Source organism: Notamacropus eugenii, chromosome 7 (assembly GCF_028372415.1).
Source record: "Notamacropus eugenii isolate mMacEug1 chromosome 7, mMacEug1.pri_v2, whole genome shotgun sequence".
In the NCBI taxonomy this organism is placed as follows: domain Eukaryota; kingdom Metazoa; phylum Chordata; class Mammalia; order Diprotodontia; family Macropodidae; genus Notamacropus; species Notamacropus eugenii.
The window spans coordinates 121,069,909-121,094,188 of NC_092878.1; the positions used below are offsets into that span (position 1 = coordinate 121,069,909).

Here is a 24,280-nt window from a genome sequence, read left to right on the forward strand (position 1 = left end):
TCTTTCCTTTAGGAGATCATCACCCCACTTCTTCGCTGTGATAAACAGGTTTGCCCCTATGCTGAGTCTTAGGAGTAGCGGTTCCTGACATCCTCACTCAGTCCAGTTCCTCCAGACTCGGGCTACCCTTTTTACTCCGTTTCCAGCCCCCGGGGCACCTACCAAGAAAGTGAGAGCGTAGGAGTGAGTGAGGGGGATTTCTCTTTAGGGCGGGACTGTTCTCTTAAATTCTCCAATCTGAATAGCCGCTCGGTATATTTGCATACATTATGCTAACACACAGACCGCCTTCTTACCGTTTCCCCCAACTTCGGGGAGGTCTCTAAGGCTGGTGGGGAGGCAGTGGGGGGAGAGGGCGGGTGCACCAGGCAAAGGTGAATAAATTATGCTAATGAAGTGGAGGTTCCGCTGAGTGTGGGGGGGTGTCGGGGGAGTGAGAATTAGCGCTCAGCAGCAGCGCAACAGCAGCGGCCACTGCTGGGGTACCGTATAGAGGGAGTTTAGTGAAGGGGGGCGTTCTGTGGTTCTAGCGCGCGCGCACACGCACACACACACACACACACACACACACACACACACACACACACACACACACACTCTGAAAGATATTTAAGGCTCACACACAGCGAGCTGCAGATACAGTCGGGTAGCAGCTCCTTCAGTCTCAGGACTGGTGTTCGTTTTTGGGGGGTCATTTCCCTTTTTTCCTTATCCACCCTCCTCTCCTTTTTGCTACCCTGATTTTATTTTATTTCTGATTTTATTTTACTTGTCTTTTGCATTTTCCTTCTCCCCATCCTTTCTTCTCCACTTTTTTTCCCCTTCTCTCTCTCTTTTTTTTTTTTTGCCTTGAGCTGAAACAGCGTAGGAAAACACACAGCCCAGCGTGTGTTGAAAACAACAAAAAAGCCAATTAATAAAAAAAAATAATTTAGAAAAAGCCTCGCAACAGGTCAGGCTGGTCAATATCGGATACGAGCTAGCGCCGGGTCACTTTGAGGCACTCCTCGCTCCACAGGCGCCGGGACTCCTGCAGTCCCCGGTGGCCAGCCGCTCTGCTGACCACTCTGGGGACACTGTGGCCACTCGCAGTGGACCCAGAGGTCCGGGGGCACTGGATCTCCTTTAGAATTTTTCCTCCCGCCGAAGCCCCCTCCTGCCGGGGCTGAGGGTGCTTTTGGCCCGCTGCTGGGTGGGGTAAGCTGGAAGGAGGATGCAGTTTCTGGGCTCTGAGACCATCTGAGCCGAGGACCATTTATTCTCCTCTCGCTGCCTCTGTGGTTCAGCAAACTAGAGCTCCAAACTCGACTTGAACTTTGACGGAACCCACCCTTTGCCCTTTTATTTTATTTTTTTCCTCTTTCTCTTATTTTCAAATTATTCGCCGAGGTCCGAGTGAATAATCAGACGGACAAAAAACCCCCACCATCATGCTGGGGAAGAATCAGGTAGGGAAGGGAGGACCCCATGGAGCCGAGAAGCCCAGCTCTTCTGCAGGGCAATGCTGCCCCAGGACTTTGGCCCCTTGCTCCTTGCTGCCGGCCGTGGTGTCTGCGATGTGTGTGATTGCCTGCCTCTACCTGGGGGTGAAAACCAGCGACCTGCAGGCAAGGATCTCGGCCATCGAGGCAGCCAAAGGGGATCTTCCTAATCAGCTTTTACCAGCTTCCTTGGATCGACTGGAAACAATGATGCAAGAGAAAATGGAACGACTTTTGGCTCAGGTGTGGTGGAAGCCTGGGTGGTGCGGGGGTGTAACATCTTACGGGGTGTGCGCCTAGCTCCTGCTACCATATAACATGTATACGGGTGTGCGTTTGTCAAGGCAGTACCTAGTTTAGAAATCTTAGTGTGTAACGTTATGTATATAAGTATCTGTGGTTCATTCAGTCACCGGAGCTAATGTATGCATGGGTAAGCGTGGGAGGGGAGTCTGAAAGTGCTTATGGTTGGTTCTTGCCTTTTGATTTAGTCATTCAGACTAAAATGCTTTTCTCTTCTCCCACATCCATGGGAGCCATTCCATTCAGATATTATATCTGTACATTCCAATGACAATTCAGTCCAGGAAAGGTTTAGGTCTTAACATGTTAATATTTCCTTTAAAAAAGGAAATCTCATGGTTAAACCATAAAATATGCCGAATGTCTTATGCTTAGTGCTCTTAAAGAAAAAATAAACAAATGTGTTTGTATTTTTTTAAGTGTCCTAGTAGTGGGGAGTTTTGTGACTGCAGAAACCTTTAAGCTGGTATTTAAAAAAAAAAAATCAACTTCCAGTTTACGGCTACTATAGCTGAGGTTGGTTTCAGAACCTTGTTGGGAGGTTTTCTGGGACCTGGATTTGTTCTCTGCAATAGAGAGAGTCTTAGTCCTCAGCACTCTGCTGCTAAACACCTCAGAGCAGTTGACCTTCAGACAGAAAATATTGCCTATTTCTTCATCATGTGTTTTTCACAGAGATCTGCAACATCTTGGTGCCAGGTTCTGTGGACTGCACTTGCTTGAGATGGGGGAAGGGGATAAGACCGATGTTCTACAAGTCCAGCAGCCTTGATAACATTTCAATTGTCATTTTCTTTTTTTAGGGCTGGGTTACTGTTACTTCTTGACAGAAGTCCAAGTACAGAAGTTAACTGTTAGTTATGCAGGCTATCAAATAGTGGCAAATCCCCCTTAAGCCCAATGGGCGGTCAAATAATTCTATTCATAAAAGAACTGTTAAGCTATTGTTAATACCTCTTCTTTCCCCTACAGAAATCCTATGAGCATTTGGCTAAAGTAAGAATCGCCAGAGAATCACCTCTAGAGTGTAACTGTCCAGCAGGTAAAATGAAACTATTTAACAATTTTTCTTTGTATCAGAAGATAAAAGAAAACTCTCCTGTCTGTAAACTATAGCTGTTTTATTAATAATGATCAAGAATGCAGAACCAGTTGTTTAGCAAAATGAATATGTCCTAATCAAGAGAATCAAAGTCCCAGGTATATTGTGTGGTATATCTAAGTTCACTGTGAGAAAGTAGAGGAGACAAAAATAATCTTCAAAGTAAATATAGGCAAGCTGATGCACAAATATAAATTCCATTGAAAAATATTCTTCAAGTGCATTAACTAGTTTAATGAAAATGGGGATAGGTTTTTTTTTTCTTCAGATTTCTTATTTACCAGCAGCTAAAGATAAATCAACACAACTTTCCATTTCTTTCCCATTTTGTTAGGGTGTTACATTTTAGGCCACTTTCCCTCAGTTTTCACCCCACTTTTTTTGTTGAGAATGGTTTCCTGTCTCTATTCTAAGGTACAGTCATGATACAGGACTAAAATAGAGGTCAGTTTTGTGTCTTGTGGCTCTCCGTTAAAAGCCACTGCTTTCCAAATGTATGGCTAAGAGAAGGTGTTTTAGAGGTTGACATCATTCTCCTGTGACTTCCTGGTTTTCTGTGTCTATAACTCTTCTGTTCCCTATAGTTCTGTAGAAAGAGATCTAGGTTTAGTACAGTGAAAAGGTAGGAGGAATAATGAAGCAAAGGACCAGCAATGTTAAGTGAAGTAACAACACAGTGTTAATTTGCAATAGACTTCCTAGACTGTGGAGATATTTTTGGCCCTCTTAACTGCTTCATACACATGAATGTGGCCCTTGGGAAAATTCTAGTGGAGACCTACTGATATAAACCATTCATGAGTCCCAGAGGACTTGTTTTTGCACCTTTAAAAGAGGCATGCTAATGCATTCATTCAAAAGCATTTCATTCTTCATTAGTCATGCAAAATTCAATCTTTCACACCTTCTAGAGTCTCTAGGTCCTTTGAGACTGATCACCTGCAGGGAGAGAAAAATTATTTCTCAGATTTTTCCATATTCTAAGTTACCATCTTTCTAATAATTACTTATTTTGACTTTCAAAAGCTGAAAATTTTAATCATTCATTTTTTGATGTTTAATTCCAACATATTCTGGGGAAGTGACATAAAACAGAGGCTTTAGAACTGAAAAATACCATAGGAATTCTAGTCTAGTCTTCTTATTGGACAAATGAGGAAACCATGGGTGAGTGAAATTGAGTGACTTGCCAAAGAGCACACAGGTTGTAAGGAAAAGATGTAGGATCAAAACTAAGTCCAAATCCAGTGGAATTTCCCATTCACCATGATGATTCTTAAAATTTTGTGGTTGGGTTTCTCAAATGCTTCACCGATTAGGAAAAGCATGGATCTGTCTTTAAAAATGAAGCCTTTCTTCATTGAAAAACAAAGAGTTAAGACTGGACTTTGTCAACCAATCATAGTTATTTTATGTTGGGGTAGACTTCAGAAGTCAGATATTCAAGGAAGGCATTTTCTTAGTACAGGGATTAATTCACAACAAACTCATCAGCCTAGAGGGATTACTGAAATTCCCGGTGACAGTTGGTATAGGACTTTACTGATCATACTACTTACAGTTCAGCTCTTTCTGTGTTTAGGAATCCTAGGAGCCATGTGAAAAGTATAGAACATTCCTGTAAGAATAGCTTTATTAATTAGTTTTTTAAAAATGTGCAATGACAACGTTTTAAAATTGAGGACATGGCGATCCCAATTGAATCTTTGCTTTCTCCAAAACTATTCATATTTCTCATGGCTTACTATGGAATAGATATTGAAGCTTAGGACATAGTTCTAAAGATAGAAATACATGAGGAAGGCTGTTCAGTTTTGAGTTTATATTATGTCATCCTGAGACAGCAAAGTGAACAACTTTCTTACTTAACATTTGTTAACTGAATAAATGGATGGCCACAGTATTTTTGATAAATGGTCATTCATTTTCAAGGAACAAGGATCTCTGCTTTGTGTTTGCTATTCATTGCCAGTTTTTGAAGCCTTGCTTTCAAGCTACCACTAGAGCTCCACATTACATCAGTTTTTACCTTTATAGACCTGGGAGGCAAACATCTGGAGCTACACATTGCAATACACTGCATCAAACAGACTTAAGCTGTAAAATCAGAATGGGGCCATTCTCTACCAAGTTAAAAAAAAGTCCAACTCCACCAAAAACGCAAAAACACAGTCAAACTTGGAATTCAAACTTAGACAATGTGCATTTTTCCTTATAACTCACTTTGCTTACCATAAATGGAATTTTAGTTTTGATTAGACTTCTGGCTTCTGAGTTATTTTCTGCATTTTTTTCCCATTGTGCTGAAAATATAGGTATCATCAACATCAACAAAAACAAAAAAAATGTTGAGATGTCACCCAGGAAAATTGGGTTAATATTAATTATGGTTAATGAGGAGTAGGCTGGACAAGAGGATTAGAAAGGTGATACAGTGCTTCCAAGATTGTTTGGATCTAACCCTGATTGCCCATTGACTGCGTTATTATTTCCCAATTTCTCTTTGTTGGTCAGTATGATATGAGTTCCTGTCTTTAACCCAACAGCCAAAAAAGCAAAGAGCTCTGACCTGCCAGAAATAGCGTTATTTTATTTGTCTTCATTTGGAATTATTTCTGAAAGCCTTCAAACCCAGCAGAATTTGTACAGGAGAGGCTGAGACAAATCTGACAAGTCTGCCAGGATTAATTTAAAAACAAAACACAGCAGAACAACAAACATTTATAGAACCTTCCCCAGCTAAGGGTGTTGCTAGTTGGAATTTCCTTTTGAATGTATAGATGAAAGTTAGTTCCTTGCAGATGTCAAAATTGATCTCCTGAAGGATTTTTGCCTAATTGACAGCTAAACTGCCTTTGGCCTCTTAGGTCAAGAATGAAACAGACTAACCAGCTAGGCATATTTGGGGTTTGGTCATGAAACAACAGTGGTTCTCAAGAACTTTATAGTTAAGAGGTGTAAATCTGTCCCTCTTTCCAGATACCAAATATGATTTATAAAAAGGAGTAGCTTAACCATCTGACTTATTTTCTCATTGACTTTCTTGAGCTCAGGAATAATTACCCCTCCCCTCCCCATCACCAAATGCTTGCTTTAAAAAAAAAAAACAAAACCCATACAAACTGAAGCTCTGTTCAGCAGAATGTTTGATTTAGCAGGAGCCGAGCCATGGAAAGGCAGTCGGCTTCCGTGGCTTGGCATCTGCAGCACTTAGCCCTCATAGAAGAGTGCATATAGGCTCCTTGCTACAGCTGTAAGAATTCCTCTTCTGGACTTTTGCTCAGCATTCTCCGATGTCCTGCATGAGATATGCATTCACCAGGTGCACTGCCAGGAAGGCATTGCTGTGCCAGCTGATAAGGACCTCTGGCATCAGCAGGCTGGGAGCTAGCCAGCTGCCCAAACACCATTTGGAGCACAAGCCTTTCTGTGCCTTCCCTGGAAATAGCTCCATCACTGGTGTTTTTGCTTGGATAGAAAAGTTAGGCAGGAGGTATGATGTAGTGGGTGTGATGTAAGGAAACCTGGGCCAGAGTCTTCATTCTACCAAGAACATTATGATTGATCACTGCTACAATTAGTACTATATAACAAGAAGTCATTTCAATTCTCTGAGTCTCATTTTCCTCATTTGTAAAAATTAAGAAACTGTGTTTGATGACCTTTTTTCCTCTTCCATCTCAGTGAATCCTTAGAGGTTATTGATGTTTTTTGATTGATTGATTGATTGATTTTGATTGATTCTTTTTTGTTTTATAAAAAATAGTATTACCTTATTTATGTAGTGTTGATAGAGATAACTTAGTTTGTGATGAAGGGTAATTTTTTAAATTTGAAACGAATAGTATAGCAAGGATCAGTCACTGAATTACTTTACCTTATTTGACTACCCTACTTTTTTTTTGGTGTGGGGGGCAGCAAGGACTTGTGAATTCACTGGTATAGGCAATGTTTGTTTTCTTCCCCTCCCTCTTCTCTCTTCTCAATTCCATCTCTAAAGGAGCTGGGTAACCTGCAATTTATGAGCCTTAGAGTTAATAGGGACATTGAGAAGTTAAATGATTCGTATAGGATCATACAGCCAGCATGTGTCAATGGCTAGCCTTGAACTTAGGTTTTCCTGACTTGAACCCAGCTCTTGAAGATTTTGGGGGGCTAGGTCCCTATCTGCTAGAACTGCTAATTCCTTAATGTAAATGGTCCTGGATTCCCCTCTTTATATGGAAGTGAAAATATCATATTCCAATACTTTTTCCCTGTCACTACTGAACAAAGATTCCCAGATTTGATTAAATTTAACAAACATTTATTAAGCATCTACTCTGTTGGGGTCTGATGATAACAATAATACAAAATGATTGCATCTGCCCTCAGAGAGTTTAAATTCTTTAGGCACTGTGAAATTTTTTTTTTCTTTCTTTTCCTCTTTCTTCCTTGTCTTCTTTTTTCTTTCCTTTCTTCTCTTTTTCCTTCCTTCTCTTCTTTTTTTCTTTCCTTTCTTTTTTCCCTTCTTCCGTCCTTTCTGCAAGCCCTGGCTTTTCTACCTATTGTGCCTGTTTTGTAAAAACATAAACAATGACAATAGAAGTTGAGATTTTTGACTTGGAGGAGGTTTTTAGCTTGGGAGAATATAATCAGTGATAACTTAGTGAATGTTTTTTAATACATACGTAGTCTGTTGAAGATGATTAATTGGCTAATGGATTTAGATCTGGAAGGGACCCCAAAAAGCAACTAGTCTAATTTTTTGTTTCAGAGATGAGGACACGGAAGCCAGAGATGTTGGGTACCTTACTTGAGGTCATGTCAACAAACATTCATTAAACACCTACTTGCATGCATTTATTCATTTGATAAGCATTTATTATGTGCCAGGTACTACATTAAATCTGAGTCTACTCAGAAAAGCAAAAACCAGCCCCTGCCTTCAAAGAGCTTCCAATGTGGGGGTAAGCAACAGGCAAATAAATAGATACAAACAAAATCTACTCCACAGTTACTGTTCTTTCTATAGACTTGTTCTAGGTCCCCACTGCAGGGCAGCTTAGGTAGATAGAACTCTGGGTTTGAAATCAGGCAGACTTATCTTCATCAATTCAAATCTGACCTCAAACACTTACCAGTTGTTTGACTTAACCCTATGTGCCTCAGTTTCCTCATCTGTAAAAGAAGCTGGAGGAGGAAATAGCAAACCACTCTAGTATCTTGGCCAAGAAAACCTCAAATGAGGTCAAGAAGAGTTGGACCTCACTGAAAAAAGACTGAACATCATCAAATGTCTCCACTGAGTGGAGTGAGTGGTATTTGCATTAGTTGTGAGGAAGAGCTTTCTCTCAGGGACTTGTAGACACTTGTTTCCTTGCTTTAAAATAAAATCATAATGTAGATAACCATATGCTTGGAAGGGTTTAGAGGAAGTTTGGCCAAAGGTAGGAGGATTCACCAGATAACTTTCAAGGAACTTCTAATTCTAGGAAAACTACTATACATAAAGAGAGAATATTTCTATGTAATTGAGGGAACACATTTGAATGTGCTAAATCTGAGTGCTTTAGTCCCTTGTGTTGAACACTCCATAGCCCTTCCTCATTTTAGGGGTGAAAAACACATTACTTCTTAATTTTAAGGGTGTGCATCCTCTCCATCATATGTGAGGAACTTTTAATGATCTTGCATTAAATATGTTTTACTTTATCTTATAAAACTTGAGCTTCCCATGAACATGGTTTTCTACTTACGCCATACATTTTTTTTAAACTAACCACACAATGAATGGAAAGATTGTGTCAAGCAAGGGGGATATTAATGTTAAGATTTTCAGTTGTGTGATGGCAATGAACAGCCAGAAACAGTTTGTTGAAAGAAAGCAAGTTAAAAATTCAGTAAATATTATTTAAATGACAATAACAGGCATTCCTTTCCTCTTGAAATCTGACTGCCCTATAACATTCTTGCTAAATTGCTTCTAACCTAACGAGCATACCAGTTTTGGCATAACATTTTCAACCAGTCTAGCAGTGACAGCTGGCAAAATGCCCTGTCACCCAGGGGAACTGGGACAAATTGCTTCTGAGCAGTCTTTATTTTTCTTAGCTTCTTTTTTACTCTTTTCTGCTTCTTATTAGGAGGTTACTCCTTGAAACTCTATTTTCTCTTTGTTATCTTAGTAATTTTGTTATTCCATTAGGCTGGTCTTATTTAAGAGGGGAAAAAGAAACCTGTTTTAGTTTGTTGTTCTTTCTAGTTCATTTATAGAATACATAGATGTAAAAGTGCTGTCTAGCCATTGGGCTGGTGACTGTGGCAGACCAACTGTACTGAAAAACCATGTTAACAGTATTTGATCTCTAGATTTTCCCATTAATTTCGGGATGAAGGGAGGGTGTCCCCATCTTCTGTAGGATCTAGAAAATGAATAACCAAGCCCATAGGGGATACTAGTGAGGAAAATCACCTAGAAACAGTTATGTTTGGCTATCCAAAGGGGTGTTACCTCCCAAGGAGAACTGCCCACTGGATAAATATCAAGATAACATCGATTCAAATTTTATTTAGTGGAAAACATCCAAAAATGATTCTAAAGGTTTTAATCTTAACCTACCAGTTAATAAGCATAACTTCTGGTGACTTGAATGATATGGAGAATGGAAAAACCATGGATGTCTCACTTATAGCTGTGATCTAGAGCCTAGCAGGTACCCACTGAACAGAGAAATATCACAGAACCTTTTTGGGTGACGAAATGAATTCAGTTCTGTACTGTTGTTTATTTTTTCCTAATACACAATCCTTCCCCGCCCCCTCCCTCCCCCCCATTTGAATTCAGGAACACAAGATTTTCTTTAAGTGACTTTTCATTACCAAGACTTTGATTTGCATTTTAAAAATAGGAAAATACAAAAAAGAATAAGATACATAGAGAAATGGAAATCCTGGAAGAATTAAAATAGAATGTTTTGATATTACCTCCAAATGAATGGTTGGTCTATGAGATGTGTGTGTGTGTGTATGTGTGTACATACACACAGAGTACACATATGTGTGTATGTTAAGTAAATTTGAACTTATTTGTGTACACATTATGCATATGTATCATGTACATTATATACATAACATACTTATTATGTATGTATAGAATCTGTCTTGTATGATAAATATGTATTTCTATGTACTTGTACACATTGAAGTAATTCAGAGGACAGGGTTTGTTGAGTGACTGCCACCAGGTGGCAGACACCTTCTTTTTCACCGTCTTTCAGCTTTGGTCTTTCAACTGTGACCATAAGGCAGAGAATTTTGCTTCTTTCAGAATAGCACAACTGTTTTTTTTTTTTTTATCACTTCCTTTTTCAATAAGTTCCATTGGCTCCCTGACCTCCAGGATTAAACATAAAACACTGGCATTTTTTTGTTAGTTTGTTTAGAAAATCATTATTTATTTTTAGTATTTAAAAAAAATTTTTTTGCCTTCCAAATTCTCTCCATCCCTCCAGCCCTTCCCCCACCCACTATGAAGGCAAGAAATATAATATCAATTATACATGTGAAATCATGCAAAGCTTATTTCTCTATTGGCCAGGTCACAAAAAAATAAACTCAAGAAAAAGAATAAAATTATACATTAATTTGCACTCAAAGTCCATCAGTTCTCTCTCTGGAGGTGGGTAGCGTTTTTCATCATGAGTCTTTCAGAACTGTCTTGATTGTATTGTATTGATTGTACTGATCAGAGAAGGCAAGTCTTTCCCAGTTGATCATTGCTACAATGTTGCTATTACTGTGAATAATGATCTGGTCCTGCTCACTTCCCTTCATGTCAGTTCATTTAGGTCTTCCCAAGTTTTTCAGAAACCATCCTTTTCCTCATTTCTTATAGCATAAGACTATTCCATTACAACCATATACTACAACTTGTTCAGTCATTCCCACTTATTGGGCATCCCCTCAATTTCTGATTCTTTGCCACTACAAAAAGAGTTGCTATAAATATTTTGGTACACATAGGTCCTTTTCTTTTTTCTTTGACCTCTTTGTGATACAAACCTAGGAGTGATATTGCTGGACCAAAGACAATGCAGTTTTATAGCATTTTTGGTATAGTTCCAACCTGTTGTCCAGAATTGTTGGACCAGTTCACCATTCCACCAACAATGCATTAGTGTTCCTATTTTTTCACCTCCTCTCCAGAATTTGTCATTTTCCTTTTCTGTCACATTAGCCAGTCTGATAGGTATGAGGCAGTCACAACTAATATTCTTCTTTTTGACCCCCTTTTGGTTTCTTATTCCTTCCTGTTCATACCCCTACCAGATTTTGTCTGAATCCTTTTTGTTTACAGTTAGAAAGATGCACTAGAAAGATAGGGATCAGGAGGTCACATTTTCCCAAACCCCTTTCTCATTTTTATATCCCTTTCTCTTCCTCACGACTGGCATGTATTGCTTTTGAGATACTGTAGCACTTTCCAGTGAAGATCCCAACTCTTTCATATTCTAGGATAAGGGCTTCGTCAGCTTCTGGGATCCAAAGAATTGATCACCTAGTAACCAATCCTCTGGTGACAAGGGTCACCACACTCATAAATGCTGGTCCTCAGGTAGCACCCTGATGCTAGGCTCATCTTCTTGGCTTGATTGGATCTTCTAGGGTTAGCTGTGTTCTAGCATGTACTACAAAAGTGCCAGGCTCAAAAAGAATAACTCTTAAGTAGCTTGAAGTTATTTTTGTTCAATTTACTATCTATTTGAGCATCATAGAATATTTGAGTTCAGAGGTGCGAAACCTGATAATTACCTAGTATACTTCCCTCTTCCTGTGGAGGAAAAAGCTGAGACCCAGACTGGTGAAATAATTAGCCACAGGTCACAAAGCTAAAGAATGTCTGAGCCTGAACTTAAGCTAAGTCAACAGCCCCCAGTATGTGGTACGTTTTCTCTCAGTCTGGTAACCATTCACCCAAGAAGTGTTTCCTAAGTGTGTACTGTCTGCCCTGTACTCTAGTAAGCACTGGGAAATACAAGAAAGGTGAAAACAAATCCTGCTCTCAAGGAATATATATTCTATAGAGGAGATAACATGTATTGTATTGCTGAGAAGAGCTAAGTCTATAAAAGTTGGTCATAGTACAATGTAGCTGTTACAGTGTACAATGTTCTCCTGGTTCTGCTCATTTCACTCAGCATTAGTTCATGTAAGTCTTTGTAGGTTTTTCTGAAATCATCCTGCTCATCATTTCCTAGGGGAGATAATATATACATAACTAGATAAATATAAGATAATACAGAGAAGATGGAAGGTGATCTCAGAGAAGGTCCTAGCAGCTGGAGTCTATCTCATTCAAAGTGAGAACGTGATAAGACCTTAGCCTAAAATGGCAAGGGTCTCCCATTGCATCTTGGGCCATCTCCAGTCATCCTGATGAATATAAGGCCACTGGAGCCAGATGGCTCTGGAGGAGAAAGTGAGGCTGGTGACCTTGAACAACCCTCTCTCACTCAAATCAAAGTCAAGTGCAAGTCATGTCATCGTCTTGATGTCATGGTCCTCTTTGAGAACAAAGGACAAACACAACCTGTGAGCAGCTGGAGTCAGCAGGAAAGATCTCATGCAGAAGGTAAGATTTAAGTAGAGTCTTGAAAGAAGATAGGAAACCTAAGAGGCAAAAATAGGAAAGGAGAGCATTCCATCTATAGGGACAGCCATTACAAAGGCAAAGAGTCAGGAGATGAAGCATCATTTTTAAAAAATTTAATTAATTTATTTGTTTTCAATTTTCAACAATCACTTCTGTGTCTTAAATTTTCTCCCCTTTCTTTTTCCCTCCCTCCCCAAGACGACATGCAATCTTATATGGGTTCTACACATACATTCTTATTAAACACATTTTTTACATTAGTCATGTTGCATAGAAGAATTAAAATGAATGGGAGAAATCATGAGAAAAACCAACCCAAAACAAAGCATAACACAAGAGAAAATAGTCTGCTTCATTCTGTGTTCTGATTCCATAGTTTTTTCTCTGGATGTGAAAGGCATTTTGCCTCAAGAGTCCTTGGGGAATGTTTTGTGTCCTTGCATTGCTGTGAAGGACTAAGTCTATCAGAAACAGTGATTGAGAGTCATTTCTGAAGAATAGAAAACAGGCCAGTGAGTCTCGATCATGGAATGTGTGGAGCCTAGTAAAGAATGAGAAGCCTGCAAAAGTAAGAAGGGGCTAGGTTTCATCTTATACGTAATGTGATCAGTGAATGGAGGCCATAGCATCTCATTTTCATTAATGCAGAGAATGAATTTTATTTTGTTTTATTATTGAGATAAACTTATTAGATCTCATGCATCTTTTTACGTGACACTCTTCTATGGATGTGACTGTCATCAGAATTTTTTATAGCCATAATTTTCTTATTTAGACTAAATAGATGAATTATGAGTTCTAGTCAAGTGTAGCAGATGAAATTCTGATAAAAGTGATAAGAGTGGTATATGATAATCGCTTAGGTGGTGTGTGTGTGTGTGTGTGTGTGTGTGTGTGTGTGTGTGATTTGTTGGAAGAGGAGGGGAAGATTCTCTTTCCTAAAGAGTTCATAGATTTGGAAATATAAGGCTATAACATCTTTCCTATCCTAAACTATGCCTCATTCTAGTAGAACAAAAAGGAGGAAGAAAGAATTTTTTTAAAAGTCCTCAAATTTTTGTCTCTTTACCATCACATAGAGAAAATTCCAGGGTTGGTGGACACTTTCATCTATAATGCTGGAGTTACCTACAAGGGAATCAAGAATATATATTCTTAGTGGCAACTAGTCATCAATAAAAGTGTTTCTTTTTTGCTACTTCAGAGATTAATTGGACAGGAAATTTCCCAGGATTCCTTTGTAGGAAAATCAAATCTCTATCTCAGGAACAAATCTTTTAAAACATAGTCTTATGGTTTTTGTTCTATCAGATTTTGGAATTACATTTTAAAAATAATGTACATTTTATTAATATTTTTTGCTTTTATATCATCTATATTTTCCAATGTATTCTGTCCCTTTCCTGTTTTCAGAGAGCCATCCTTTAGAACAAAGAATAAAAAAGAGGAAACGTAACATTTCTATAGAACTAATCCAAACATCTGAAAAATCTAAAATTACATGCATTGTTCTCTAGCTTCAACAAAGAAATGGGGCAAGTATTTTCTTGTCATATCTTCTCTGAGACATTAGAATTAAAATGACCAAGCAACGCGTCTCATCTCTTACCTCATTCTCTTTTATTTTGAACTTATTTGGGGGGCTATGGAGAAATTTTTTCTAGGACTCTTCTAGGAATTTTATTTCAATGGATGGTCCCAAGGGCCCCAGAAATAGATCAGGACTGCATGGAAGTATGTGATATGGCTGCAAAGTAATCATACTGATTTCCATAAGCCACATACAAAAAAGCAGACTCATTATTTTAAGTATAAGACCACTGGTATTGGGAAATTCTGGTTCATCTTTAAAGAGATTCCGAATTATATTCAATACCTTTATGAAAAAAGGTTGATGGTTCTTATGGTAGGCATGTGCCAAAGTTTTGTTCAGGGGAGGTGGTGTGTAGGAGAAAGAGGGTTTGGAATCAGAGGACATGGGTTTGAATCCTGCACTTTCATTAGTCACTTCAGTGCTTTGTATCTCAGTTTCTTCATCTGTAAAATTAGGAGTTCAACCCTATAAACTCTGACAGAATCTTTTGCTTTTTTTTTTGGAAGGAAGTACTCAAAATTATCAGTAGATTCTTGTTATTTGTATTATCCTATATAGAATGCCTTGGTGGATTGTTAATGTTCATATATTAATTCGATAGATTCTCAGCAGGAATGTGATTTTATATATATATATATATATATATATATATATATATGTGTGTGTGTGTGTGTGTGTGTGTGTGTGTGTGTAAAATCATATATCTTATAATGTTATATATAATATACAAAATGTATATTATGTATATGTTAAATTGGAAAGCTTAGCATTTCATCTAAACAAAAATCTTTTTGTCTTGAACCCTTTTAAAAATAAGGTAGAGTGTGTCTGCTTCCCAATTGCAGATAAAACTTTCTGGGAAGGTTTCATTTTTTTTCTTCCAAAATAAGAGTGTCACTACTAGGAACTGGTTGAGGTTTTGTGAATGTACCGTCATTCAAGAGAAAATGGTTTGGGAATCCAGATCTACCACTCTAAATTAGTAGTCTCTCTAGGACAGCACCTGGTACAGTGACCTGCCCATAGTACACATTCAGTGAATGTTTGTTGACAATAATGTCAATGAAAATATGACAGGATGGGCTTGTTGAAGAGTTTTCAGTGATTACTATCTCCTTAGAAACATTACACTTTTATTTATTCTTCCCTTTAAAAATTTCTTGTTGAAATCCCATCATTTGACTCAAGGTAAAAAAGTGCTGACATGCATGGAGGTGGACAAATAGAGAATATCCTCACATAGTGATTCCCAGGACAGTGAAAATAGATATTGTCTCCTGGTGCATTATAAGAAGGAGTAATGGACAAATTGATTATTAAAATTAAAATTCTTCAGAAGTAATTATTAATAAGGCATCATGTCTTTATTGGGTTGCAGTTAAGCAGTGGAAAATATCTTAAAAATCCTAATTAAAATACTTCATAAGTAATTATTAATAGTGAATATTAATAATTGATAATCACTTTATTGGTCACAGTTAAGTCATGGAAGAAGATATGAATGACAGTGAAAAGAATGCTGGAAAAATTTATTGCATGATCAAAGAATTTCACTTTTATTGCTTTGAAAGCTTAATATGAATCAACAATATGACGTAGTGCACTCACCCCCTAAAGAAAGTCCATGTCCTCTTAAGTGGCATTGAGAAACAGTTTCCAGGACTAGGGAGGTATTCTTTAACCTGGTTCCAGCACAACTTGTGTACTGTGTTTTGTTCTGGGTGCCATTTTCAGGGAGGACATTTATTTGATTAAAAAAAAAAAAGCATTTTTAGGGAGTGAAGGGTCTTAAAATCATGCTATATAAGGACTGTTTGAAGGAATTGACCTTGTTCAGCTTAGAAAAGAGAAAATTTATGGAGGACATGATATCTACCTTGAAATATCTGAAGGATTGCTCTGTGGATAAAGGATCAAGTTCTATAAGGCAGAATTATAAGTTGTGGGTGGAAGTTATAGAGAGGCAGATTTAGACTTGAAATAAGAAACAACTTCCTAGCAACCAGAGCTGTCCAGAAGGAGAACAGGCTGGTTTGGGAAGTAATGAGATCCTGGGGAAGTTTTCAAGTCTTTAAGGGATCCTGGAGAAGGGAATTCCGGTGTAGCTCCGAGTTAGACTAGCTAGGCTTTGAGGGCCCTTCCTACTCTGAGATTTAATGATTTTGTGGATAATGCAGAGGTAGTTTTGTTCTTGTTTTAGTCATTTTCAGTTGTGTCTGACTCTTCATGACCCCATTTGGGGTTTTCTTGGTGAAGATCTGGAGTGGTTTGCCATTTCCTTCTCTAGTTCATTTTACAGATGAGGAAATTGAGGCAAACAGGAGTAAGGGACTTGCCCAGGGTCACACAGCTAGTAAAGGTCTGAGGTTGAATTTGAACTCACAAGAAGATGAAGCTTCCTGATTCCAGGCCTAGCCCTCTATTCACTTTGCCACCTAGTTCGTTTTCTCCTTTATCTCTTGGATATTTCATTGTATCACCTCACACCCTTTCATAGAGCAGTATTTTAAGAAAAAATGGTTCCTAACTAAGCTGTTTTCAAATCAATACTATATTTTTATGGCAATTTTCAGTCTGTATCTCAGCTTTCTCCTTTAGCTATTTTTTCTTTTTCTTTAATTCCACTTTCTTCGTGAGGAAGGTGATTGACATTGCTGCAGTATGAACAATAATGTAGCCATCCGCCATCACTTTTGGGTGCTTGCTTCTGAGGGTGATTTTTGTGTGGTGGAATGGTGGCTCAGTAGATTGGAAATACTCTTTTCTTTACAGTTTACTTGTTGAAACCATTCTTTCTGTGAAATGGTACAGTCTAGGTGAAAAACTGGGCTATTGAAAAGAAGTCCATGTTTTTTGTTTGTGAAAAACGGTTGAAAGGAATTGGTGAAAAGCACAGGCAAGCGTTGATTTTACATGTCTTTAAAGAGCAAAAGGAAAAAATGTGTATCTTTTCCTTTTTCAAATCTTTGGCTAAGATGAATGAAATACACACAAAAAGTCATGGAAGCCACCTAAATGCGTGCTGGAATCAAGCTGCTTCTGAAGGAGAAAGGAAAGACTTCCTTGTGACTCCCTTCAGAATGAACTTATGTTGTTATCTGTCAGGCTCTTTGCTGTAGTCACCAGCTAATGGGGGGAAGTCCCTTGGCAGAAGTGATGGCACAGCTACTTTAAATTGCTGGGTAGGGCAACAGAATCATACAAAGACATGGAGACTGTGTAGGGTTATTGACCATTGTGAAGTGTCCATGTTTTCCTTTAAAATGCAGAATACATGCTATTCATGTCTGAATTATTGACTCTTTAGGGACTCCAAGAAGAAAGCTCTTTTCCTTTTTAATTTTTTATTCATTTTTCTTGAATTTCCTGTAATTCAACAAATTGAACCTTTCATGTTAATTTCTGGACATTTTATAGTATAGGATAGTTTTCCCACTAACATAAAGATCTAGACTGAAAACTTGACAATTATTACTCAGTGTTATATGAATGCTTAGCACAGGGCCTGGCATGTAGCAGATCCTTTATAAATGCTTATTGAGTATTGACATAAGGGAGCAGCAAGGTGATGCATTGGATAGACGGCCAAGGCTTGGAGTCAGGAGGACTCATCTTTGTGAGTTCAAATCTGGCCTCAGACACTGACTGTGTGAACTTAACCCTGTTTGCTTCAGTTTCCTCATTTATAAAATGAGCTGGAGAAGGGAATGGTAACCCAGTCCAGAATTTTTGCCAAGAATACCCCAAATAGGGTCATGAAGAGATAGACAAAACTAAAAAGACTGAACAACAAATTGACATAGCTATTTTAACTAATGGATAGATTTTGGCATAGAGAGATTATGTCTATGGGGAAAGCAACTCTTCTAAATTTATAACAATAATAATAGCACACATTTACACAGTGAAATGAAATACTGGAATGAATATTCAATTTGGAGAAGACCTCAGCTCATATCCCAAGGTCTCTGTTACTTAATACTTGTATGTACTTGGGCAAATTATTTTTCTTTTCTTGGTCTCAGTTTCCTCATTTGTTAATAAAGGGGACTGGACTTGACGATTCTCAAAGTTCGTTCTGGCCTCAGCTTCCATGGATGATGCTAGAAACATTAGCTTCCCAGCCTCCCAGGTGATGGGCAATGAAAGATTATTTTCTTCCATTTTACAGAGGAGGAAAGAAAATTCCAGCTAAGTTAAATTGGAGGTTAAATGTTGGAATCAGGACTTTGAACCTCTAAGTCCAACCCTTTTTTTCTATAATGCTTCTCAGTCTCTCCCTAAGATTTCTCTTCCATACATATATATTTGGTGTTTTTTGAGCTGTTTTTTTTGAGAGCACTTTTTGAATGTAGTGTTTAGTTTTTCTAAGTATGTGTGAGGAATGAGGCCTTTGGGGTACAATCCAAGTTAAATGTTTAGAATAGCCACGAAAAGTGCATTTGCTTTCACTGTTGAAAATACATGGGATTGACATGTTTTTTTTTATGTGTTAACTCAGAATACACCAACAAGATAATTAAGAAGCTTCCAATGTCTTGCATCTGTTGAGTCTCAGCTATTTTAAGTGCTACTTCTTAAATATGTTGGTCACTAATCATTGGAGCTGAGGATTATAGGTCAAAATGTCAATTTTAAAAAATGAAATCCTAAATGTTTTGGTCAAATATTCGATTAGGGATCAGGGCAGTTGCCACAGGAAAAACTCTGAGAGGTGACAAAGGAATAAAGAAGGGGAACAAAGGAAAGAAGAGCTTGGGTCAGAGGTTTCCTACCCTCCCACTTTAGATGTCTCTGAATGACACTTCCTGCAAAACCCTTGTTGACATTTGGACACTGATGATGCAGTATGAACCTCATAATTTAGAGAACAAGTGAAGATCCCAGTATCGACTTTCCCTTGTCCCATGGCTGGTATAAGAGTTGATTTTGGACTTAAGAGATACCAAAACACATGACCCGTGATGTATCTGTGCAGCACAACATTCTTAAGGATAGCCTGAGCCAGATTAGAATATAATAGAAAAATATTTAGCAAAATAAATAAAAATGTAATGAAACAAATAATATTACCTTTTAATGCTAAGTCAGTATGCAATGTACAGAGATACTTATGTACATTTTGGTGGCCCCTGTTTCTATTTTCTATTGATATCACCGTTCTGGATGACTCAATACTTTTTCTCCTTTTAGTGAATTTGCTCATGTGCTAAAAAATGTCAGACACATCACTGGTTACAATACATAAATATATTTGTCCAAATCCCTATAATTTTAGAGGAAATTGCTCAACTTAAGGATAGAACAGCCCACATCCTTCTCTGCCTATTTCAAATAAATGGTTACTTTAGAGGCAAAACCAAAATGACGAAACACACACACACACACACACACACACACACACACACACACACACACACACTGAGTAGTTGGAAGTAGAAGCAATGATTTCCGTATATTAAAAAAAAATGATACTGCACTCAGTGCATATAATTTGTTGAGATTTGCAAATATGGTTAGCACTGCGATGTACATAGTGGCAGCTAGGTGGAATAGTGGATAGAAGGCTGGACTCAGGGAGTAGGGAAGATAGGAATTCAAATTCTGCCTCAGACACATCAACTATGTGATCTTGGACAAGCCACTTAATCTCTCTTAGACTTAGTTTCCTCATCCTTAAAACAGTGATGCTGATAATGATATCCATCTTACAGGATTGTTTCAGGAATCAATGAGATATCATATGTAAAACACTTTGTAAATCATAATGCATTTATATAACTGCTGGTTATTTATTATAATTATGGTATGATAGATATATACATATGTTACTGTATATACACATATATACAGAAGTCTTCTGGAGTTTTAAATTTTAGTAGCTTAAAATAGTTCTATATGTTTCACTGTAGATTTACATGCTATATAATTATGTATTATAAATATATCCCAAACCTACATATTTATAAATATATTTATATGTTATATAAGATATAGTTATGTATTATAAATATATTTATATATTAAATAGCTATGTATAGTTATATATTTATACATAGATTCATATACCATATACATATATAATTACATATGGTAAATGTATTTATATGTAGTTATATATATTTTTAGGTATATACATATGTGTTCCTGTCATAGGAATTAAGGAGTATTATATACATATTAACATGTTTACCATATATAAAAAGGTTAGTATATTTAGTTCAAGGGTAAGAAGACACATTTATTATAAAATACAGTTTGCATTTCTATACTAGCTGAAGGTTTGCAGAACGCTTTCCTATATCCTAGGTCATTGCTGTTCAGTCGTTTGGGTACCGTCTAACTTTTTGTGACCCCATTTGGTTTTGTGCTTTTTTGGCATGGAGTGGTTTGTCATTTCCTTCTCCAGCTCATTTTACAGATGAAAAAACTGAGATAAACACAGTTAAGTGACATTCCTAGGGTCACACAGCTGGCAAGTGTCTGAAGCCAGATTTGAACTCAGGAAGATGAGTCGTCCTGATTTTAAGTCCAGTGCTCTATCTACTGCACCCCCTTGCTGCCTTAAGTTAGGTCATACAAGTACAATTATTCTCGTTTTAGAGATGAGGAGCCTGAAGGTGAGGAAAGTTCTGACTGATTCAGTCTCCCATCTAAGGTCAGAATTACTGTTTGAACTCAGGTGTCTTCACACTAACCCTGTGTTCTTTTTGTTATACAATATCAGCTCTTTTTAATGCTTTATCTCTTCAACCAAATTGTAAGCTCTTTGTGATGAAGTATAACAGAAAGCAGCAAGCGAAAGTTTCGGAAGGAGCCCCCTTAATCTTTATTACATGTATAATAAAGAGACCCTCATCCTTAGCGCCAAGAAAGGATTCGTTGTTTTCCTCATTCTAGTGCTTGCTTGCTACTGATTTATTTGTACTTTCTCCATGCTGACCAGAGCTCTGTGAGTAATTAACCTTCGATAAGTGAGGATTATCTGCTACTCATTTAGAAGGTTTAGATGAATTAGCGGCTAGTTGGCACCATGGACAGAGTGCTGAACCTGGAGTTAGCTTTTGAACTGCAGTTCCAATATGCTTCACTTACTAGTTCCATCACCCTGGACAAGTCATTTCACCTTTGTATGCCTCAGTTTCTTCATGTGTAAGGTGGGAATAATAGTAGCACCTGCTTCCCAGGGTTGTTGTGAGACTCAAATGAGATATTTGTAAAGTGCTTTGCAATAAATATGAGCTGTTATTAGCCAAATGTTAGCTCTTTTGTACAAAGGCCATGTTTTTTGGACTCTTACAGGTCTTTGCAAATATATGTTATATTTGCAAATATATAATTGAATTCTTTATTCCTTGGGCCCCTAAGTCATGTTGGTTGGTGCTATGCAGGGTTGTTCATTTGATGTAGCACCCAAGTAAACTGATAGAACCTCAGGGGCATATATATTAATAATTTGCCACCTTCCTGGACAGACTTAAGTAAGGCAAAGTCAATGGTTAAAATAAGACTTGTTTTCTTTGTTAAGACAAGACTTATAGAAAGCTGAAAAAAACTTTGGATCAGCAACAGTATATTTTCTTCTTCAAAAAATATAGTTATGGTGATTGTTCATTCTAACTCCTTGTCCCCTTTTATCATTTCCAAAACTCCTATGTGGAATATAGTTTGTGATAAAACGTTTTATTATAAAGTAAGATTTCTTTTAGGCTTGGACTTGTTTCTTTAAAGACCTAGCCTGGGTGGTAGTGCTAAATTGTATAACTATACTATATGGCACTGGTGTCGCTGGCCTTAGAGTCAGGATGACCTAGGTTCAAGTCGCCTCTGACACATACTGGCTGTGTCATCCTGAGCAGGTCACTTAACCTCTTAGTGTTATAAACAATTCTTTTAGCCTATAAGTTGCAGTCAGTCAACTAGTATTTATTTTATTAAGTCCCTACTGTGTGTGACAGTCACTTTGCTAATCTCTAGGGATTCCAAGAGAGGCAAAAACCAGTCATTACTTTCAAAGAGCTACTGGTCTAATGAAGTAGTTGCACAATGGGGGCTAAATTGCCTTGGCAGAGAATTTCCTTATCAGGAGTTCCCTATGACAAAATCACAAGTCTGATGAGAAAAAAAATATGTCTAATTTTTATCCTTGATGTAAAAAAGAAAACCATGTGTTATAAATATCAATGGTTCAAAGGAGAGGCTACTTTGGAGGAATTAACTATCCGTAGCCTAAGGTCTTGGGAGGCCAGTTCCATTAAATATAGAGGCAAGTAGTCATTCAGTTAGAATTCATAAAGTGCCTTTGTGCCAAGCCTTGAGGTAGGTGTTGGGGATAGAAGGATTAAACAAAATGGTCTCTTCCTTCAGGGAACCTATATTATTGTAGGAAGAAATTATAAACATACAAGTAAATGCCAAGTGTTCTGGTAGAAGTCTGTTATCATATACTTTTCAGGAAATTGTGATCCTTTGATGAGCTCAACTTCTCTCCCTGAAAGGACATTTTGAATGACCTTGGTAGTGAACATAATGTCTAATGTTAAATTCCCTCACAGGGAGATGTAACATGGGATTAGACATAATTGTTAATCGCATCGGCTTTGTGATTGTATATGTGCCTTGTGTCTGAAAAAAGTGATTTTTTGGAATGAGTGAGTTACACTCTCATACTGAGTACTTTCCTTCTGCATACATATCTATATATAGCTAAAACACATATACACATGTATACAACAGCATGTCTAACCACATACATGTATGTGTGCATATCCAAATATATTCATACTCAATAAAAATGTTGAGTTCATAAATGAGATTTGTTCCATAACCCAGTAAACCATTCATGGTGTTCAAAGAACCCTAGGATCATAGGATTTCAAAGTTTGAAGGTAGTTCAGAGGTCATCTAGTCTCAGTACTACGTAAAAAGGGGTCACCTGGGCAATATCCTTGACAATGGTTAATTCAGCTTTTGCTTAAAGTAATTTAGTGATGGGTACTGTCTCTATAGACAGTCCTTTCCACTCTTGGATTGTTAGGAAGTTTTCTAGAATTGAAATCATTCTCTGTACAATTTCCAGCTGTGTGATCATGTTGTCTAGAGAGTCCTTTGTTTCAGAAAAGGCTTCCTCTCTAAGTTCAAGTGGACTGAGTTCAACAGGAGGGGAAGTCTGATCTCAAAATACTCTTTGGTTCATTGTGCCCCTACCCTGGAGCCTTGGGGAAAATCTCTTAAATGAGACTTAGGTACGCCTTTAGTCTAAGGTCTCCTCAAAAGATATAAACACATAACACTTTTAGAAAAGTTACTTGATGTACAAAATAGTGTACCAATTGATCAATAGCCATTCATTAAATGCCTACTATGTGGCTAAGCACTAGGGATGACAAAAGAGGCAAAAGACAGTCCCTGTCTTTAAGGAACTTAGAGTCTAATGGATAACACATACAGAACAGCTATTTATTTCCTGACTACAAAAGAAATGCTTAAAATGCTGAAAACTCATAATGGCACATTGACAGGTGCTTGAAACATTAAACAGTTAACCACCACAAGAAATTCACAGAAGCCCATAAATAAATGTAGAAGACAAATGAGGCATTCAGAGGATTGTAGACACATCACTTTTATTATTTTCTCCCATGAGTTAAAGACTCCCAGGAAGCTTGTGGGAGTGCTGATCATTTTCATCAGCACTAACTGCGCAATAACTCACTCAAGGTTCATATCTTCTGGTCAGTAAAGTATGCACAGTTCATCTTCCTGGTCATTTTTTTTTCCTCTGAGAGAGAGCAACGGGCATCTCAATGATTTCAAAGTTTTTGAATTGCTAAGGTAACTGACAGAACTAGAAGTATACATCTCAGGATTGATTTCTGGTCACTGTGCTCAAGAAAAGAAAGTAGGGGAGGCCATGGAAATCCACTCTGAGACTCATCTGGGCAAGGGCATGCATTCATTAAGTTTAACTGTTATAGCTGCTACAAGTGAGGACAGAGGAAGCAGAGATCCCAGGGTCTTTTCTTCCCCCCTGTTGGAAGTTTGAGGGAGCCACAGCAGATTCCCAAATGAAACATTCAGTGGGAGGAGAGAGAGAGGGATTGGGAATTTGGCCTCTCTTAAACCTACTGAATGCACTGCTCTTCCTGATTTAGTCATCAGGACTC

At 37.8% G+C, this 24,280-nt stretch overlaps 1 protein-coding gene across 1 annotated transcript in view; it reads left to right on the forward strand.

Annotated features, from left to right (window-relative positions):
* Positions 1–608: 608 nt before the first annotated feature.
* The window catches only part of COL25A1 (collagen type XXV alpha 1 chain), a 568,912-nt gene continuing 545,240 nt past the window's right edge, over positions 609–24,280 (forward strand). Inside the window, exons 1-2 of the mRNA XM_072623878.1 lie at positions 609–1,724; positions 2,757–2,826. Of these exons, the coding sequence (XP_072479979.1) occupies positions 1,431–1,724; positions 2,757–2,826 (364 nt within the window). The 5' untranslated portion in view covers positions 609–1,430. The remainder of the gene's footprint in view (positions 1,725–2,756; positions 2,827–24,280) is intronic.